Source organism: Eutrigla gurnardus (genome assembly GCF_963514095.1).
Source record: "Eutrigla gurnardus genome assembly, chromosome: 20".
Taxonomy (NCBI): domain Eukaryota; kingdom Metazoa; phylum Chordata; class Actinopteri; order Perciformes; family Triglidae; genus Eutrigla; species Eutrigla gurnardus.
This window is the reverse complement of record NC_139931.1, coordinates 11,776,287-11,793,837: the sequence shown is the minus strand read 5'-3', so window position 1 is coordinate 11,793,837 and position 17,551 is coordinate 11,776,287. Positions and strand designations below refer to the sequence as shown.

Below are 17,551 nucleotides of genomic sequence, written 5' to 3'. Positions count from 1 at the left end.
AGCTAAGTAAATTAACTCAAGTACTGTATATATTTCTGTGTATATATTAGTTCCACCTTTACCAGCTGCAATATTTCTAAAGGTCTCTTTTAAAAAAAGGACATTTTTGTACTTTTTCTTGAGCAATAATTTGAATGCAGTAATGTATAACTTTTATTTCTGCCCTGTAGTATTGCTTCACTCAGTAGTAAGATCTGAGTGCTTACACTGCCAGCAGCTGTAGTGTGTCTGCATCCTAACAGTGAAAAGGTTAAGTGCCTTTTTTGAATTCATAATTGTTTAAACAAAGTAGAATTTATGTGTTTATTGTGATGGTGATGGTTGAGTCCAGGCAGAAAGCATAAAGATAAGAGGGGTATGACATATAAGGTCCTCGGCGGGTACTGAACTGGGGGACATTGCGCTAAGATAATTATGGTAAGTGTCTTAAGCACCAGAGCCCTGGACTTGTGTTATATCACACTGACTTAACAAGCGCTCATGATTTGTTTTTGCATGAGGGAAATGAGAAAGATGGAATTAATTAATAAGTACAGTTTGACAGCTGGGCAAGTTAAAAATACACCCTCAACTTGCAGGTGTGAATGGCTTTGACAACATGTACATTCACCACTTAATCAGATTGTCATGCACTCAGATGGAAAAACAAATGAACAGAAATGTGTTTTGACTGTAAATATGCATTGTAAGCTGTTCAGATGATCACATTTGCAGATGGAGGTAACATATGTGCAGAAATGTATGCTATCAACAAATCCAGAGATGCAGTTAATATTCCTGCTCCAGCTTTATTACACCATGAGCTGAGCATCCTGTGTCGACTCTGGGTGTAACTTGTGATGTGGTTACTGCATGTCGTGTGGCTGAAACGGTCCGGTCAGTATCTGAGCAGCCGGCGACCTCCAGCTCTCATGCTGATGGGGGAGGCAGATGCGGGCGGCAACGCCTCGCTCGGCTCTTGTTTCTACAGAGGAAGGTGAAGCTATCTGTCTGTTGGTTTGTCAGACTCTCCTCCCCTGCGTGTTGAGGTGTGTGACAGAGAGATGGAGGGAGATGGTGCCTGGACTGGCAGAGGGAGAGCAGACTGTCTCTCTGTAATGAATATAAATGTGCTCCAGGTCTCACTCTCCTCATCTGGCTCCTCTCTCTGAAAACAAGCATCGGACGGGGATGTTGGATGGAGGCTGCCCCTGCTCCTCCTCCCCGTCTCTCTCTCTCTCTCTACTTACTCACAAACTTGCTGCATTGTACATAGATAAACACAAGCAGCTACAGTCTCACGAATCCCTTTCTTTCTTGATTTTGTGGTGACTGCTTTGGGTCCCAGTTCAGCTAAAACAGCTGTTAGTTTGACTCAGCACTCTGAAACTTCATCATAGTTTGAATCCTGTGTTTTATATTTTTTTCATGAAAGATAGTGTTTCCATAAAAATGAAAGATGAATACACATCGTATTAGTGCTGAATGGATTAATTAATAAATTAATCAATCACTGACTGACCAAAAATTCCACAGAAGAATCGTAACAAAATACTCTAAAACTATTAATGACAAAGTTGCATAATGTTTTTTTGTATTGAGGTAATCCCGGTTATGAAGATCTATACAATCTTATTCAACTGAATGAAAAAGTTTGTTTCCAACTTGATTGTATCCAAATGTTTCAAATAACTTGTAGAGTCCAAAAGTCAGATTTATTGGGAAAAAAAACTATGTAACACCATGTTTTTATGGAAATAAATATTCTGCTTCAGTCCATATGTATTGGCTTTAAGCTTTTCAAAAGCAACATTTGCATTGTAGTCAGAAAACGGTTTCCCTTCTGGGAAGCACGCACTGATAGTTATATTCATTAAAGAAGTTGATTTCACTAAAATAAAACTAACCGATGAATCACTTTCTTCAAATTAAGGATTTAAAAATCTCCTTTCAGAAATGAGACACTCAAAGCTTCATCTGAATCTTTTGAATGAAAAACAAACCAAAAGAACATTAGGTACGGTACATACCGTCTTTGTGAAGCTCATAATGAAACATTATCATTTATACTCGAGGGAAAAAAACACCCCCAGTACAATAAGAAACTGTAGTGTTGCAGAACTGAGGCTTCACAATGTCGTATTCACTGCAGGGCCTTTTGTATGCATGTATGCCATATGATAATCTCTTTTTTTAGTTGCTGTATTTGCCAGAGGAAAAATTAAGACGTGTACTGTGCAGAAGCTGAACTTTTGTTCTGATTCTGCATCGCTCTCACCATTATTTCCACTGCTTTTTATTCAACCTACAAGACGCCGATGGAGCCAAAGTAGCAGCAACAACACTTCCTTATCTGAAGCACAGCACCTCCGTTACTGCCTTACTTTGTGTCCTAATTGCCTCTGGATGAACATTGTCTTTGTAAATCTGACCGCCGTACACTGTAATGTGACAATATTTATTTTCTCTCCGCTGTGCGCATTATCACCTATTAGTCATTCTTCCCATTCACCCTGTCATCATCTGATTCCCATGACAAATGAACTGTCTGCAGACATTTCTTCTGAGGGAGTCCTATGATTAGCGCCCATCTCCATCTCTCCGAGTTGTTATTGCTGCTCTCCTCCTGCCGCTCTGCTCTTGATGTCTGTCATGAAAAGGATGAAAAAAAAAACAAAAAAAACATCCTAAGCTTTATTCTGGTAAAGTGTCATCTGGGTCTATTTAGAAAGCTGCGAGGCTGTTAGCAGCGCTGCCAGTGTTGTCATGTTTTCTTAAATTGATTCCCTGTGATTACTTGCCATTCATGTTGCTCTTTAAAGGACAGGATAGAAGAAACGTATTTGGTAAATTGTGCTTCAGATATGCTGGGAAACAAAGCAGGAATGGCGAACACAGAGACACTTGCTCAAATCTGCGCATACACCCTCACTCACTCATATAGACCATAATTAATTGCCAGGAAGTCTCAGGTAATTTAAATTGCAAATCAGAGCAGCCTTGTTCTCCCAACTTTTGTGATTAATATTTTATTGTTTTAGTGAGCGAAAATGCCACCAGTGTTTTTCGTCAGATGCAAATAGCACAAAAGAAGAAAAGTGTGTTTGGAGAGGGGGGGGGGGGGGGGCACTGTATGAAGGAAGATCAGATGGAGGCGTTATCTCTAAACATTAATTAAGTCGTGTCTGGGTCTGGAGCTGTTGAGGTCGCCTCTCCTGTCTACAATCTACTTGCAGAGACAGAGGTCTGTCTCCCTTCTCACCCATTCCCTCATTTCTCGCTCTGTCGCTCTGCGCTCTTGCTCTGATACTCACTTTCTGCCAAGTTTTCTCAGGTCCTGAACTCCTCCTTCAATCAGCCACTAATTAAGCAGCGGAGTGGAAGGGTTTCTTTGGCAGGAGATCGGGGGGAACGTACAAGTTTAGTGAGAAAAGCCAGATCCGGAGACCTTGTGTCGACTTAGGTATGAAATATGTGGGGAGGAACCAGCGGAAATGAGAGATTTAGGCAGCAGAGAAATAAAGCTTTGAAACCAAACTGTCCTTTTTTTTTCCCTCCTCTTTTTTACCAACAAGACTTTTAATCCCACGAGACTGCTAGAGTACGAAAGGGACCTAAAATTAGACAAAAAATAATGAGGAAGCTTCCCTGTGCCAATTGCAATGTGGCAGCCAAACGCGGTGTAAATCTCAATTGCAGCAGTTCTGGATAAGAAATTCCTTCTGAAAACAACTTTGACCTTTCTGAGCCATCTCTGGCTTTTGAAAGGAAACGTATGACCTTGTCCGTGTGTTTGTGAGAGTACGGACTTGGCAGCTTGAGATGAAAGTCTCGCACTTCACTTGGAGCCACGGTGGACGGCTGCAGCCTGGCTGGAATCAGATGGCTGGCACACTGCTCCGCTCCTCTCAAAGCAAAACAAAGGCGAAAAACATGCACAGATAAAGGAAGGCTTCCCCCAGCGAAGCAGAGCTCTAGCTGCTGCTGTGCTTTGAATGCTGACGACTCCTTTTAAACCAAATTAATTCAGACCCCTCACTGCCTACGCTGCTTCTAAAAACACCCCACTTAAATCACACATCAGATCTTGATGACAAACAAAATGACGTAACGGTCAAAGCTCAACTAGACGAACCGTTCAGTGAGGAATTGCTTTAACATTATCACATACAGGAACATACACCTATAGCAATGTGCCTCACGAGTTTAAAGTGATTGTAATGACTTTGTTTATGTGTCCCTACAGCGCCCCCGTAGCTCGGAGGTTGGACGTCCCGGTGGAATGGATTCAGCTCTACGTACTGCAGCTTGACTGGTTATTGGCCCTTACCTCCCCCTGTGCTTCATAGCAGCTCACCCCCAACACCTGGCCGGCACTCTGGCCCCATTCAGGTCATCTCCGTGTCAAGACTGGCAATGTCCAGAGCCCCAAGTCCCCCTCCCCCGGCGGACATGTCCAGCGGCCCTGTGGCTGAGAGCTGGTGTTACACTCAGGTGAGGAGGGAGGGCGTATATATATATATATATATATATATATATATATATATATATATATATATATATATATAAACTGTGAGTGAGTGATTTTTTTGCTGTGTGGACTTGCCTATCAAGACAGAAGAAGGTCATTTGAATATACCTCAGTGATTTTAAGTGTTCGGGCAATGAGCAATTAAATGAAATAAACCCTGTAAGGATTTTTCCTGTAACAGTGTTTTCCTCACAAATTAAAAACTATATATGAATATTAAATACGAGAAGCTTGATTTGTTTCCCTTGTTAAAAAGTTATACGTATTCTGTGAAATGACGTTTGTTTGAGTCACTGCAGGCTTTGCTCGTTCAGAATTCACTTTCCCGTTAAGAGCCGAGGTAGATAAAATGTTATTGATGAAGTCTGTTTTTTCATGTCCTCTTGCAAAATTGTTTTATTTTTTTTTCTGCCGCCACTTTTACAATATCCTTTCTTCTCTCCCTGCGTTTGTTGTTGGTGTTTATTAAGATGAAAGGCGGTTTTGATGTGCGGTTTTGAAGTCCGGGCTGACCAAACATCACTTACCTATGTTAGAATAGATAAATATATAAATAAAATAGATCCGGTTTCAGCTCTGACCGTGTCTTCTCCCGCACAGATCAAAGTGGTGAAGTTCTCCTACATGTGGACCATCAACAACTTCAGCTTCTGCCGCGAGGAGATGGGAGAAGTCATCAAAAGCTCCACTTTCTCCTCTGGAGCCAACGACAAACTCAAATGGTGAGTGAAGGCTGGTCATTGAAGCCATCAGATATCGATATCGCTCTGAGATTTTGGGGTAAAGCATTCTCAAGCATGATCCACTTGTTCCATCTTTGAGGTACAGCATTGAAACAACGCCTGCTTCAGTGGCATCTAGTGTGCCTTCATCTCGTCTGTGTTGCTGGGGGGGATTATTTATCCCACCTGGTCTGAGAAGGCCCCAGGATCCCCCCTGAGGAGCTGGACCAAGCGGCTAGAGGGGAAGAACCTCTGGACTACCATTTATATAGGGATACAGGTCCATTACGCAAGACTTTGATTTAAAATCGGACTGTTTCATGTTCACGGAAGAGCTTCCAGAGAGCAGGGGAAAATATTCTGTATCTCACACAAAAACATGTCCATTTGGAAGGGGGCTGATTTTTGAAAGCAATGATTTTAGCCTTGGATAATATAACACACAGCAGTGTGTCTGGGATCGAGGTTGTCTGCTCGAATGAGAAATAAATAGACATTTTTCAGAGAAATCCGGGCTTTTCTTCAAAGTTGTTTTTGGATATTAAGCCATTAGTCCACGTCTTCCTGGAAGTGCCCAACCAAGACTATTTACCTGCTTTTTCATATGATCTGAGTGAACATTGTTGCTGTATCATACCTCACTGTCGGTAGAGAGGTTATCGCTTGTTTTGCTGATGATTTCATAGATGCTTGTTAGAGAAATGAGATTCAGAGTACACTGCAGGTCAGCACCACACCTTTAGGCATTACAGCAAGAGAGAGCACGACTACTGTAACAATAATGAAAATACTTAAGGCTTTCACACACCGGGGGTGGTTTTTTTCCCGTGAGATTATTTTGCACGTTTTTTTTCTTCTTTGATCTGCTGTCATTTTTAGACTGAAGGCTAATATTATGCAATGAGAAAGCGCCAATGTTTTCTGGAACAAGGTGGATTTTCAGGGCTTTCGCATCTCAAATAAAGGCGTCAACTGAACATGTTGTGTGGAACGGACATATTTGAAATGCACAAGATGGCAAAACTTTATTACTCCTTTCAACCATGACAAATACAGCACAGACCAGACTCCCTCCTTCAGTTCTTACCTTTCACAACAAAAGCCCTAGACGCGACCTCAAATTCACGCATGGAATAGACGTTTGGCAGTACAACGCCAGTATGAAAAAATCCTAAATGTTCAGTCACTGCCATTTTTTTCTATTTATCTTCTAATAGTGTTTTAATAGTGTTCATTTGATAAGTGGAGCACAAGTAATTGGGCAATTGCCTACTAAATGAATCATACATTACAGAATGTATAGAAATTGATTTTTCTTTTGCCATTTCAGTTTGACATTGGACTATTGGCATACACGTTTAGGCTTCGGCACAAGGCTATGTTTTTAAAAAGGATCAGACTCTTTTGGTCCACCATATTTCATCCCAGTATAAAGACCCTGTGGAACTAAATGCTTTTCATTACGGAGTGACTCGTGTGTGGTTTTGAATTAAGCTTACGCCCTTTTCTGTGTTGGATCTTCCACTTCACTTAAACAGATATAATGATCTTACACGGTTTCATGCTATAAACACTAGTGTGTATTGCAGAATCAATACCATCAGACCATCACTTTGGCAAGTGAAGGGTTGTGGATGAAAGCAATCGATCTGACTGTGAAGCCAAGGATGGAACAGTTTCAACAAAATAAGTCTGAAATATGTTCTAATAGCCAGAGGGCCATTACCGATGCAATCCTTTTATTATTGCATACAAACATTCAGAAAAATGCTTCCAGAAATCGAAGCGTCACTTTACCTCTCAGCTTTAGCTTTCTGCTCAGTATGTTTCTTTCTTTTCCTCCCTCCAGGTGTTTGCGTGTGAACCCTAAAGGTCTGGATGAGGAGAGTAAAGACTATCTGTCACTTTACTTGCTCTTAGTGAGCTGCCCAAAAAGTGAGCTGCGCGCCAAGTTTAAGTTTTCTATCCTCAATGCCAAGGGAGAAGAGACCAAAGCCATGGGTAAGTGTAACTAAAAACAGCTGATTCCTCCGTTTTTAATTTTCTTTAATCGGAAATAAGTTAATAAGTGAAATACCGTTTTGGCCCAACTTGCATTATAAATATGTTCAGTGGAAAACTGAGCATATCTTAAAGTTTGAGAGGTTCCAAATTAAAAACTCCTGTCACACCTGTGTCTTTGGGGCACTGAAATTTGTAAATGCAGGAGTTAGGGAGTGTGTCTAATGCTCCAAGTGTGACTAATAATGCGAGGTATTGATAGCCATATGGGCTGGTGTAATCACTGCCAGTTGGTTTCATTTCTAGTAAATATATAATTCAAAGTAGTGTGGGGCAATTTTGATTTTAATTAAAAAAGACCCAACCTTTTTAGAAGTCTTCGTCCGCCTCTGCCCGTTGATGAATTGGAAATGAATGTGCCTCCGATTCCTGCCTTTTTTTTTTAATTGGGTTATGTTATGGGGAGGAAAAGCAAACTTGTGTGGAATTGAATTAGTGTGGACCAGATGTGACCGCTTCCTGGTTATCAGGCTTTCTGGCTGCCTCCCTCTCTCCCAGTGCCCTGCAGCGTACTGTACAGGAAGTGTGCAGGAGGGAAGATGAGGCGGGTGGGAGGTAGAGGAGGAGAGGTGGGAGGCGGAAGTGTGTTTAAATCGGAGGCGTATGCAGCGAAAACTGTGTACAACCCCCTGCGGTGAAGGTTGTGTAGAAAGGGAAATCATTTTTCCTGCTGAGAAACATCCCCCCATGTGAACTTGACACTCCCACCTCCTTGTGTGTCGCTCATTTGCTCGCATAGACCGCTCTCTCTCCTCTCTTTCACAAATCGCTCCTGCCGTGTAATGTTGCAACACCGCCTCTTATCCCACCGGACTCATGAAAACTGAACCTCACTGCGGTTATTGTCCTTAAAGCTTTCTCTCCTGCCTGTTATACCGTGTGCCGGTGCCGCGTAGTATTGTGGGGAAGGATTTGCCTGCGGTATGAGTAATAAACAGGCCTTGGAGGTGTGTGATTTCACTGGTTGGCCATTTCGTGAACACTGCTCTCTTAAATGACCCCAGAAAAAGCCTGAGCGGGGAATACCGAGTGAACTGAAGAGGATCTCATTTTCCTCTCCTCCTCTCTTTTGTGTCTCAAGGGGCTTTCGTCTATAAATGGTGTGCTCCGTGGTGCACACCCCATCCCATTTTTGCCATATGCCATCCTCCAATCTTCCCACTGTCCCCCTGGGGAGACCTGGGCCCTCATCTTCGCTCGCCCTGTCACAGGAGAAAATTACCTGACTGCCACCATATTTGTGACAGTTAAGTGAACACTCCGTCTAAGAATACGGCAGTAAAGATTGCCCCATTGGTTCTGGATCATTTAGAATCCAATTTAATCCGGGCCTCTAGCAAAGAAGGCCAAATAAAAACAAAGTGTCATAATTAGAAAAGCGTGGTGGCTGTGGACTGTTTATGTGGCAGGTCACTGCTTGGCCTCCTATGCATCAATTTCTGATACAATGCATATTAGGTGTATAACTGTGCGAGTACGGGAATAGTGAGGGAGAAGAATGAGTGGATAATCTGTAAAGAACGCAACATTTTCAAACTGCATTGGAAAGAAAGCCGAACAACATTAGTATCGAAGCAGCTGAACACCTGAGCAGCTGACATGTCGTTCTGAATTTCTGTCTTCTGTAGATTTTGGATGAGGCAAACACTCACTCACAGGCCAATCTCCGTCACGAACGCGGAAGCATCGGCCAGACGAGCGGCGTTTCATTTACATGCAGACTCTCTGCAGGTATTCTTTGTGTGGACTGGCGTGTGCATATTGAGAACTAAAGCATCACTGAGGAGCTATGGAAACAGTCCAAGATTTGAAGGCTGTTCTACGATGGCAGCTTTTGACTGGAACGCTTGACATTATCTGATGAAACACCACATCCGCATCAGTCAGGCCCCCGAGCCCCCCACTAGAGAGTGTGTGTGTCTCAGTCTGGATCCTCTGATGGTCCCTACTTGCTAATGGAGATAGATTCAGGCAAGGCAACAGTGGTAGCCCAACACCCCCCCCTCACATCGTACTCCCATAGTCTCGACTTGGCCACATCATTTCTCTCCCTTACTTAATGTGCCGGTTCTCTCCTCTGAGGCTGCTGGGTGGGTTGTAACTGGTCTCCTCCTCCTTTTTGCCCGAGTAAAACATCTGCCCACCTGCAGACTGCTGTTCTGACAGCTCGCAGAGGAGAGATAGAAAGCTGGTTTGTATTCAAATAGTCTCCTTGTTAAGTCTCCCCTACAGACAAAGGTTTTGTTGTTTTGTAGCCAAAGGCTAAGTGAGCTTATGTGCGTCGAGTGTCGCTGCGGCAGCTCTTTGTTGTGGGCTGCTACGATATTTTGTTGCTGGCGATTCAGTGAATTTTTTTTTTCTGTTTCAGTTAATTGAAGCTCTGTGTGTGAGCTTGTCAGAGTCGGTAGCCCTCTGTAACTGATGGAGCTGATCAGGCATTCTGTGTGTGTGTGAGCGGAGCCCGGCTAATAGAGGAGAAGCTATTGGTCAGTCTGTACATAATCAGATGGTATTGACATCGGTAGATAGGATGTCAATAGACATGTTTGTGCTGACACGAGTTTAGAGAGCTCCATCTTCAATAGAGAGGAGATTTTCTTCTCGGAAAGGCTGCGCGTCGTGTTTATGTGCATCTCCCTGCTTCGTGCGGTGTTAATCGGTGTGTAAGGGTTTCATATTTGGTAACTTACGGATGAGATGATTGTCACATGTTTATGGAGATGCTAATTGGCTTTCACGTCAATGTGTTTTGAGGGATTGGGGAATATATGCAAGCTTGGTCTGTTGGTGGTCGTGAGTAGTGGTTAGTGTGGTGGGACTTTGCTGAAGTTGAATGTGTGAAAGGGAAGGCCAGGAGAGTGTCAGACAGGGAGAGCGAGAAAGATGTCGGCTCTGGCTGCCGTATCGACTTTTCAACATGCCAGCTCGTCTTCTGGCGACCTTCTCCTTCTGTGTGCCAACCGTGCCCCCGAGCCCCCCGCCTGAATATGGATGCCCCGCTCACTTAAACACCGTGGCGTCGCTGCTGCTTTCCTCGTCTTCTCTCCGTCGCTCGATTTTTCTCACCATCTCCACCGCCTTTGCTATTTCATTGGCATGGTGAGAAACTGTAACAGCACATCACGACATGGTAGGAACTACTTTATTGAGTGACGCCTAAACATGTCAACCTTGTAAGCATAGTTTGTTTTCATTATCAGCTGTGACACAAAACACAATCTCCTATCTATGCTTGCTAAACTGTCCGTCACACTGGCCTTTTTCATCGCTCGCACTTCCCCCCGTTGGATCTCTGAAGTGCTCCGACCCCTTCCACCCCCGTCCAGCTCCTTTTTGGTATTCTGGCAGAGTGGTTGTACTCCCGCCGCCGTGGCCAACTCGCAGAAAGAGTGAGCGCCAGCGATCTGACCTGCAGTTGATTCTCTGCCAGCGCAGGTTTCTGATGCCCCACTAGAAATGGCAGCATGGCATTAACTGAGCTCAACACACACACACACACACACACACACACACACACACACACACACACACTCACACATGCACACTCACATGCACACACACACACATCCATCCTCATTATTGGTGCCTCTATGGATGTGCACATTCTCACACACACACACCCACACATGCACACTCACACACGTCCATCCTCATTATTGGTGCTTCTATGCATGTGCACATTCTCTCACACACACACACACACACACACACACACACACACACACACAGGCCCCTCGCGATCACAGGTACACACTGAGGAAGTCGTACCCCTCTCTCCCTCGCCTGCTTCTTTCAGTATTCCCTCTCACCTCTCCTCACCTCTGCCTCTTGGCTTGGTTTCTGCCCCCGTCTCACTCTCCTGCCAACCTCTCCTCACACCCGGGTTTAGCTTTAGATACTGCCGCCGCTGGGGAAGTCTTCACCCTCTTCCTCTTACCCAATAACACAACTTCACAAGGAACGTCTGTGCCTCGGGTCTTCAAGTGGGTTTCACATGCCAGGTCTTATCAAACATGTTTAAAGGGCATGAAAGAGTGGGTGAAAGTCAAGAGGGATCCTTGTACCTTGTCTATTACTTCATGTCTACCCAGCCTCAAACAGTACAGTTCAGTGTATCGAAGCCACAGAAGTTTGACTTACTTTTCAGAGAGATCGAAAACTCTATTTTTTTTTGGGAAACACCGCCATTCTCCCTCTGTTACACTCAGTGACAGAACAATGAATAAAGTAGAGTACAAGGATTTGTAATTTTTTTTTTTTGCTTGCATGCTTATGCATGTGTGTGTGTGTGTTGCATGGGGATTTCTGTCAGCGTCTTTGCGTACACAGTCCCTGGAGGCAGGGGATTATAGTGGAGGACTGCCTGCATGAGCAGTGGTTAGAATAACTGCATATGCACTGCACTCCTCCCAACAATCCCCTCTTAGGCTGCCCCCCCCCCTCCCTCAGATCCAGAACGGAGGATTTGACACAGGATCTTACAGCAGCATTGACACTTCATCTTAGTGCTTCACACTGTGATCTGTCAGCAGATCTCCTGTTGGGATCTCCATGCAAGAGCAGCCTGAAGACAAATCTGTTTGAACTGCTGGGGCTAAACACATGTAGTCCGCACTCACTGCAGACGTATGGATGTGAGAGGGGATCGGCCTCTTGGTATGTGGTGGCTGTGCAGCTTATAGCCTCTTACTACTTCATAATATGGCATTCACACATGAGATGAATCTGTAGATTGTCCATGGCTATAGGTTGTTTTCATGTCCTGCAGACATCTTCATAGATGATAAATTGGAGGCTTTAAAAAACACTGAATATATCTTTTAGTATAAGCGTTCAGGCCGCTGAAGCAGGCATTGGTTCTATACAGTTTTTTTTAGTTGCACCCTTTTCTTGTTTTCCATTTTATAATGTCTCAAACTTTATATTTCATCATCACATTAATATAAAAAATGTATATACTTATGTACATGTTGAGTGTAGTGCACCTCACCATCCTCTTTATACTCTCTGTTGGGTTTGCACAAATGCTTCTTCTGGGGATATAGCAATGTATTAATATTATATCGATATTTTGATATGAGACAAGATATCATCTTAAATTTTGGATAATGTTGTAATAAGTGTTTTCCTTGTTTTCAAGGCTGCATTACAGTAAAGTGATACTAGGATTCTCACATACCTATCATTATTTATCAAACATCTCATTGTGTGAATAATTTAAGAAGGCAGCAATGGTCAACCCTTCAATATCGTTGCAGTATCGATGATCTTGTATGAGGTCAAAAATAAAGTGATTTTTGTCATTATTGTCCAGCTTTACCGCTGTTACACATCAGACAACCTCCTCTGGTGACTTCATGGTGATTAGATTGTTAGTGTGCTTTATATACATTTGATCCTGCGTTGTGATTCTGCTCTTTCTCAACACAATCCAATCATCCAGATGCATGCTAACACCATGTGAAGTGCATCGTGTGGGCACCAACCAGAGAAATGAAAAAACTTGACTAGTGAATTGAATTGGTTTTGAGTGGATTCCCTGCATCCTTTGATGCCATGTAATCCCTTATGGGACAGGATACATAATAACCGACGTCCACAGCCTTAAGTTATTCCCATCATCATGTGGTGAGGCATGTCCGTCCTGATAGGAATAGACAAAGATGTCTCCACACACAGAAACAGTCTGAAGCTTGTCTCGGCTGAACACACTCAGAAATCCCAGAGCAGCGCCCGAGGAAGCGTTTTCGACTCATTAACAAAATGGCGAATGATGTAATTCCTCCAAAGAATGGTGTTACATCCCTCTAACAGAGCTCCGGTTTCTTGCAGAATGTATGTTTTAGTCCCTTGCTTCCTCTCTGTCGGCAATTAGCTTCAATTTGCTGTGATCTCCGCAGCAGTCATAGTCCACAGTCATTATCTTTTGACCTGGTATGTGAGCGCTTGTGACTGTTCGGTGGCGGTAGAACTCTGTGACCACCCCCACAGCGTGACTATTGTACACACAAGAACTTCTGCACCTTTCCTACGTCTTTGTAGTGCAACTGAGTGTTACTGAATCCTTCTTGCCACTGTCAGAGATAATTGGCACTCCATAAACACATGATAATTGGACCGCTTTGATCCCTGCAATTTCTCACTTCTTGGCTAAAGAGGCACAGCAGTTCTGTCTCATGTTTACCACTCGTTTTTATGTGGCAGCGAGAGGATATAGTGAGTGAAAGAAGGAGAGAGAGAATGAGGGAGAGAGAGATTCTGCTTTCTTCTGAAGTGTTAAAAGCTCCCTGCAGGCAATACTTCCTGCACCCAGCCTCTTTCACCATTGTTTCTCCGTTGCTTATGGCCATGACTCATAACAAACTTTCTCTTTCGCACACACATTTCACACACGCAGGGCCCAATCACGTTGTGAAAGTCTCCAAATAATCGTGTTTCTCCTTGTTTGTCCGTGTGTTTTCTTTCCCAGAGAGCCAGAGAGCGTACCGCTTTGTCCAGGGGAAGGACTGGGGTTTCAAAAAGTTCATAAGGAGGGACTTCCTGCTGGACGAGGCCAACGGCCTGCTTCCCGATGACAAGCTAACCCTTTTCTGTGAGGTAAGGGCTGAGACAGGTTTTCTGAACTATTTGTTTGTACCCAGAGTTCACTCTGTCGTTTAAACATCCAAATCTTTCACAAAAGAAATCCATAGAACACATTTAAAAAAGATGATCCTGATTATATTGCTTGATCAAAACTATTATTCATATTTCAACTTTGCAGACAAACAGACATTGTCATTAACTTTTAAAACCCAAGCTGTGAGGTTTGAAGTGTTTGTACAGTAGTATAATTACTTTTAGTTCCCCAGAATAAATCAGTTTAATAAAAATCTAAAAAAATTAATGTATTGTTTGCGTCGGTGCTTTTGCCTCGGAGTGATCAGAACTGTAATTCTCACTCTTCTTTTTCCTCAACACTACAGCTCATTGTATGTCCCTGTTAGTGAATAATGTATGTTTATATTGGTACTACATCGCCTCTGGGTGTAGATCTCTCTCATCTCTAACATTCAAGCTGATTGTCATTCAGCCGGCATGGTGGCTTGGCTCCGATTCCTCTGATCCAAAGCCGACTGCTGCTCCTCATTGAAAATTCCCTTGTTGTTTTTCAGCTGTAACACAGGGGGCAGCAGAGGTCAACTGTCCTCTCTCTCGTCCCCCCTCTGCTCCTCATAATGGAGCCAGGGAGCTGAGAAGAGGTTAAACTTTCCGGATATGTTAATGCCATAGTTGTAATGCATGCACCCATAAATGTTTAAAAAGCATGGCAGTGGCTGTTTAAAACAATTCTAATTAACCCTGCGGGTATGGAGAAGAGCATGTCTTGAAGTTTTCCCTTTTTGTAGCGGAGCGATGTGCAAGTCTGTTTAAAGTGTTTCCAAACTGGGCTTATTGACAGAGGGGTAGGAGGGGCAGTGCTGCTTCTCCACAGCCATGTGGGATGGGGGTTAGAGTCGTGTGTTTGTGTGTTGGATTATCTTATGCATATACTGTGTGTGTGTGTGTGTGTGTGTGTGTGTGTGTGTGTGTGTGTGTGTCTCATTGGGATGTAATTCTTAGGATGAGACTGTTTGCTGGAGGGAATTAGCTGGAAGAGAGAGGGATTAGTTACCTTGAAGAGTCCTCACTCACTGAATGCATCCACTCTCCTGAAGGAGAGGAGATGGGGTTGCTGGTTCAAGTCCTTTGTGGCCACTTCCTCCCCCATAAATATGCGTTGTAATTTGCCAGCTCTGCTGATGAACAAGGGAGGCAAGCCAAACCTGATTTCTACAACACATTTTAGGAAAAATCAATATGGTTCAAACATAAATAAATAAAAAAAAGGCAGGGAACATTTTTTCTATTTTATTTGATATTTAGAAGTCTCATGTGAAGTTTTCTCCAGCTGTGTGCTGCATAATAATTTTTAACCTCAGGAAAGATTCAGCAGAACAGCCCCCTGATGACCTCAGAGAGTCTACAGAGTTCCTATTCTTAAAGCAAGTCAGACACTTGATATATAGACAACGGTATTTTAAATTCAGTTCTTGGTGTGTGCATGTTATAGAATGGAGCTGGGATATTATCTGGAGCAGACGATGAGATTGGGAAAAGTGAGGTCTGGTAGCGTTTTCCACCGACACGTGAGCCGGATGGTTGGCGGAGTTAGATTTTGGGAGGGCGGTGGTGGGAAAGTGCAGAACGTGTGTTTGAATCTCTTTCGCTTGTCTTCTTCCATGTGAAAGTGAAGCCCAGTGTTTAACGTCAGAGACCTGGCTCCGCTTTCGTCCAGATGGTCTCGTCCTGCATCTGAGAGCCCCATCGCCGGGGAGCCCAACTCCCTCTCTCTTCTCTCTTCTCTCATCCCCTCCACTTCCTCTTTTCCCCCTCCATCTTATCTCTCATTCAAACCCAATCTCCTCCTCCTCTTCCCCCGTTTCCTTTCATCTCTGGCTGCTTCCCTCTTCCAGCATTACACTTTCTTACTTTTCCCCCCTTCACTCTACCTTCACCTCTCCCATGTGTCCTCATCTCCCCCCTCTCTGTTTGGCCTCCCTACTTCTCCTTCCTCCCTCCTTGCCCTCCTTCGTCTCATCCTCTTTTACTCTGTGTAGAGTGTCATAGAGATGCAAACACTATGAGGAGAGGCCAGATCACTGTTGGAGGGGAATACTGGCTCAATCTCCCTCCCTGACCCTTGGTCCCAGTACTTGGTTCATCTGCCTCCGGAGACATTAGTGATTCACATTTAGGACCGAGAATCTGACTATATGTCACATTGGAGAGCGGGAACAACACCAGCCACTGTTCTCCCACTTTTTTGCCTCCCTCTTTGTCTCTCTCTCTCTCTCTTCTGCGTCCCTGCCAAAGCGCTGCAGACACCTGCAGGTATTTAATGAGGAGATCCCATTAAAGGTGCTGCGTTGGCTGTCAAAAGAGAGCATGAGGGACGGAGAGAGATAAAAGAGGAGGGGAAGGAGGCATAGTGAGAAGAGCTTGAAGGAACTGCCTTCTAAGGAAAAGTGGGCACACTGGGTGGCATCCAAACAACTGGGCTGAGGAAAAATAAAAGATGATACCGGATAAAATATATATTAAAAAAAAGGGTCAAGATGGTTTGGATTAGATTTAGTTTCAAATAGAATGTTTTTTATGTCGATGAGACATGTTTTCACCTTCTTTTCTCATTGCTCCTCTAATGAGACGCAGAGGTAAAAGAGGTTAAATCCTCTCTTTTTCCCTGTCAGCACAGCGCAGGTAACCTCTTGCTCTGAGGTCGAACCATTGCTTTATCTATGGCTGTTCAAGCTATAGATAATGCCGATGCTCTGAGAGTTTTTAGAGTACTACCAGAAGAAAAAAAATCTCTACAACTCCGTGCTGCCGTGATTTGCCTGCAGGCAGAGTCGGGATGACTGATACTGTAATGGTTACGAGACTGGAAGTCTGTTTTGACTGACTAAAGGGAAAAGAAGGGGTTGTTTTGGGAGGAAGAAGTTTACGGTGAAACTTATCCGTCAGTCATGTTAAATTGGCTGCTGGGAAGTGGAGGAACACACCAGCCCACCTTTTAGTCAGCCACAAGTGGAGTCAGAGAGCTGCTGCTGCAGCCAGACGCGTTCATTTCACAGGGGAAATCCACCATGCAGACACGATGTACTCTACCGATTATTACTCTATAGTCTTTAGCCATTGATAGACAGATTGATAATAGAGACATACTGATACGTCCACACAACAGGTGCATATGTGTGTAAAGCATTGGAGGGCTTGCAGGCATGCAGTCGATAGCCGTTCCTCTTAGTTCTGTAGCCAATATACTAAAAGCATTTTGTATTTGAGGGCCGTAAGAAAGCGGCGTGGCAGACGTGGGTTGCCTACCTGAGCATCAAAGTCACCTATTTTGAGTCAAATCCATATCAGGTTCAAGAGGTGCTCTATGGACTGATGTTAACCTTTTTATAATAATTAGATTGATTTTCCTGTCTTCCATTCATGTTGAAAGCTGTTGCGAAATGAGTTTTCCTTTTTTTGCATCAGATGGAAGAACCGATTTTTGACCCTGTTTTTTAGACTCAGGCGTGAAACATTCTGCCGTACCTGCAGTGTGAATTTTGTGACGAAAGCTTTTTTCCCGTGACTAAGCACTGACGTCATTAAACACTAACTATATCAAAAATGAACACTGATGCACCCGGCAGGCTGGTGGGGGGGTCACACAAATCAATAGAGG

At 43.7% G+C, this 17,551-nt stretch overlaps 1 protein-coding gene across 3 annotated transcripts in view; it reads left to right on the top strand.

Annotated features, from left to right (window-relative positions):
- The window catches only part of spop (speckle type BTB/POZ protein), a 74,947-nt gene that overhangs the window by 32,415 nt on the left and 24,981 nt on the right, over nucleotides 1–17,551 (top strand). For all 3 annotated transcript variants that reach the window (XM_084036369.1, XM_084036370.1, XM_084036371.1), the window contains 4 exons: nucleotides 4,226–4,473; nucleotides 5,111–5,232; nucleotides 7,082–7,233; nucleotides 13,763–13,890. In XM_084036369.1, coding sequence (XP_083892495.1) covers nucleotides 4,396–4,473; nucleotides 5,111–5,232; nucleotides 7,082–7,233; nucleotides 13,763–13,890 — 480 coding nt within the window. In that variant the 5' untranslated portion in view covers nucleotides 4,226–4,395. The remainder of the gene's footprint in view (nucleotides 1–4,225; nucleotides 4,474–5,110; nucleotides 5,233–7,081; nucleotides 7,234–13,762; nucleotides 13,891–17,551) is intronic.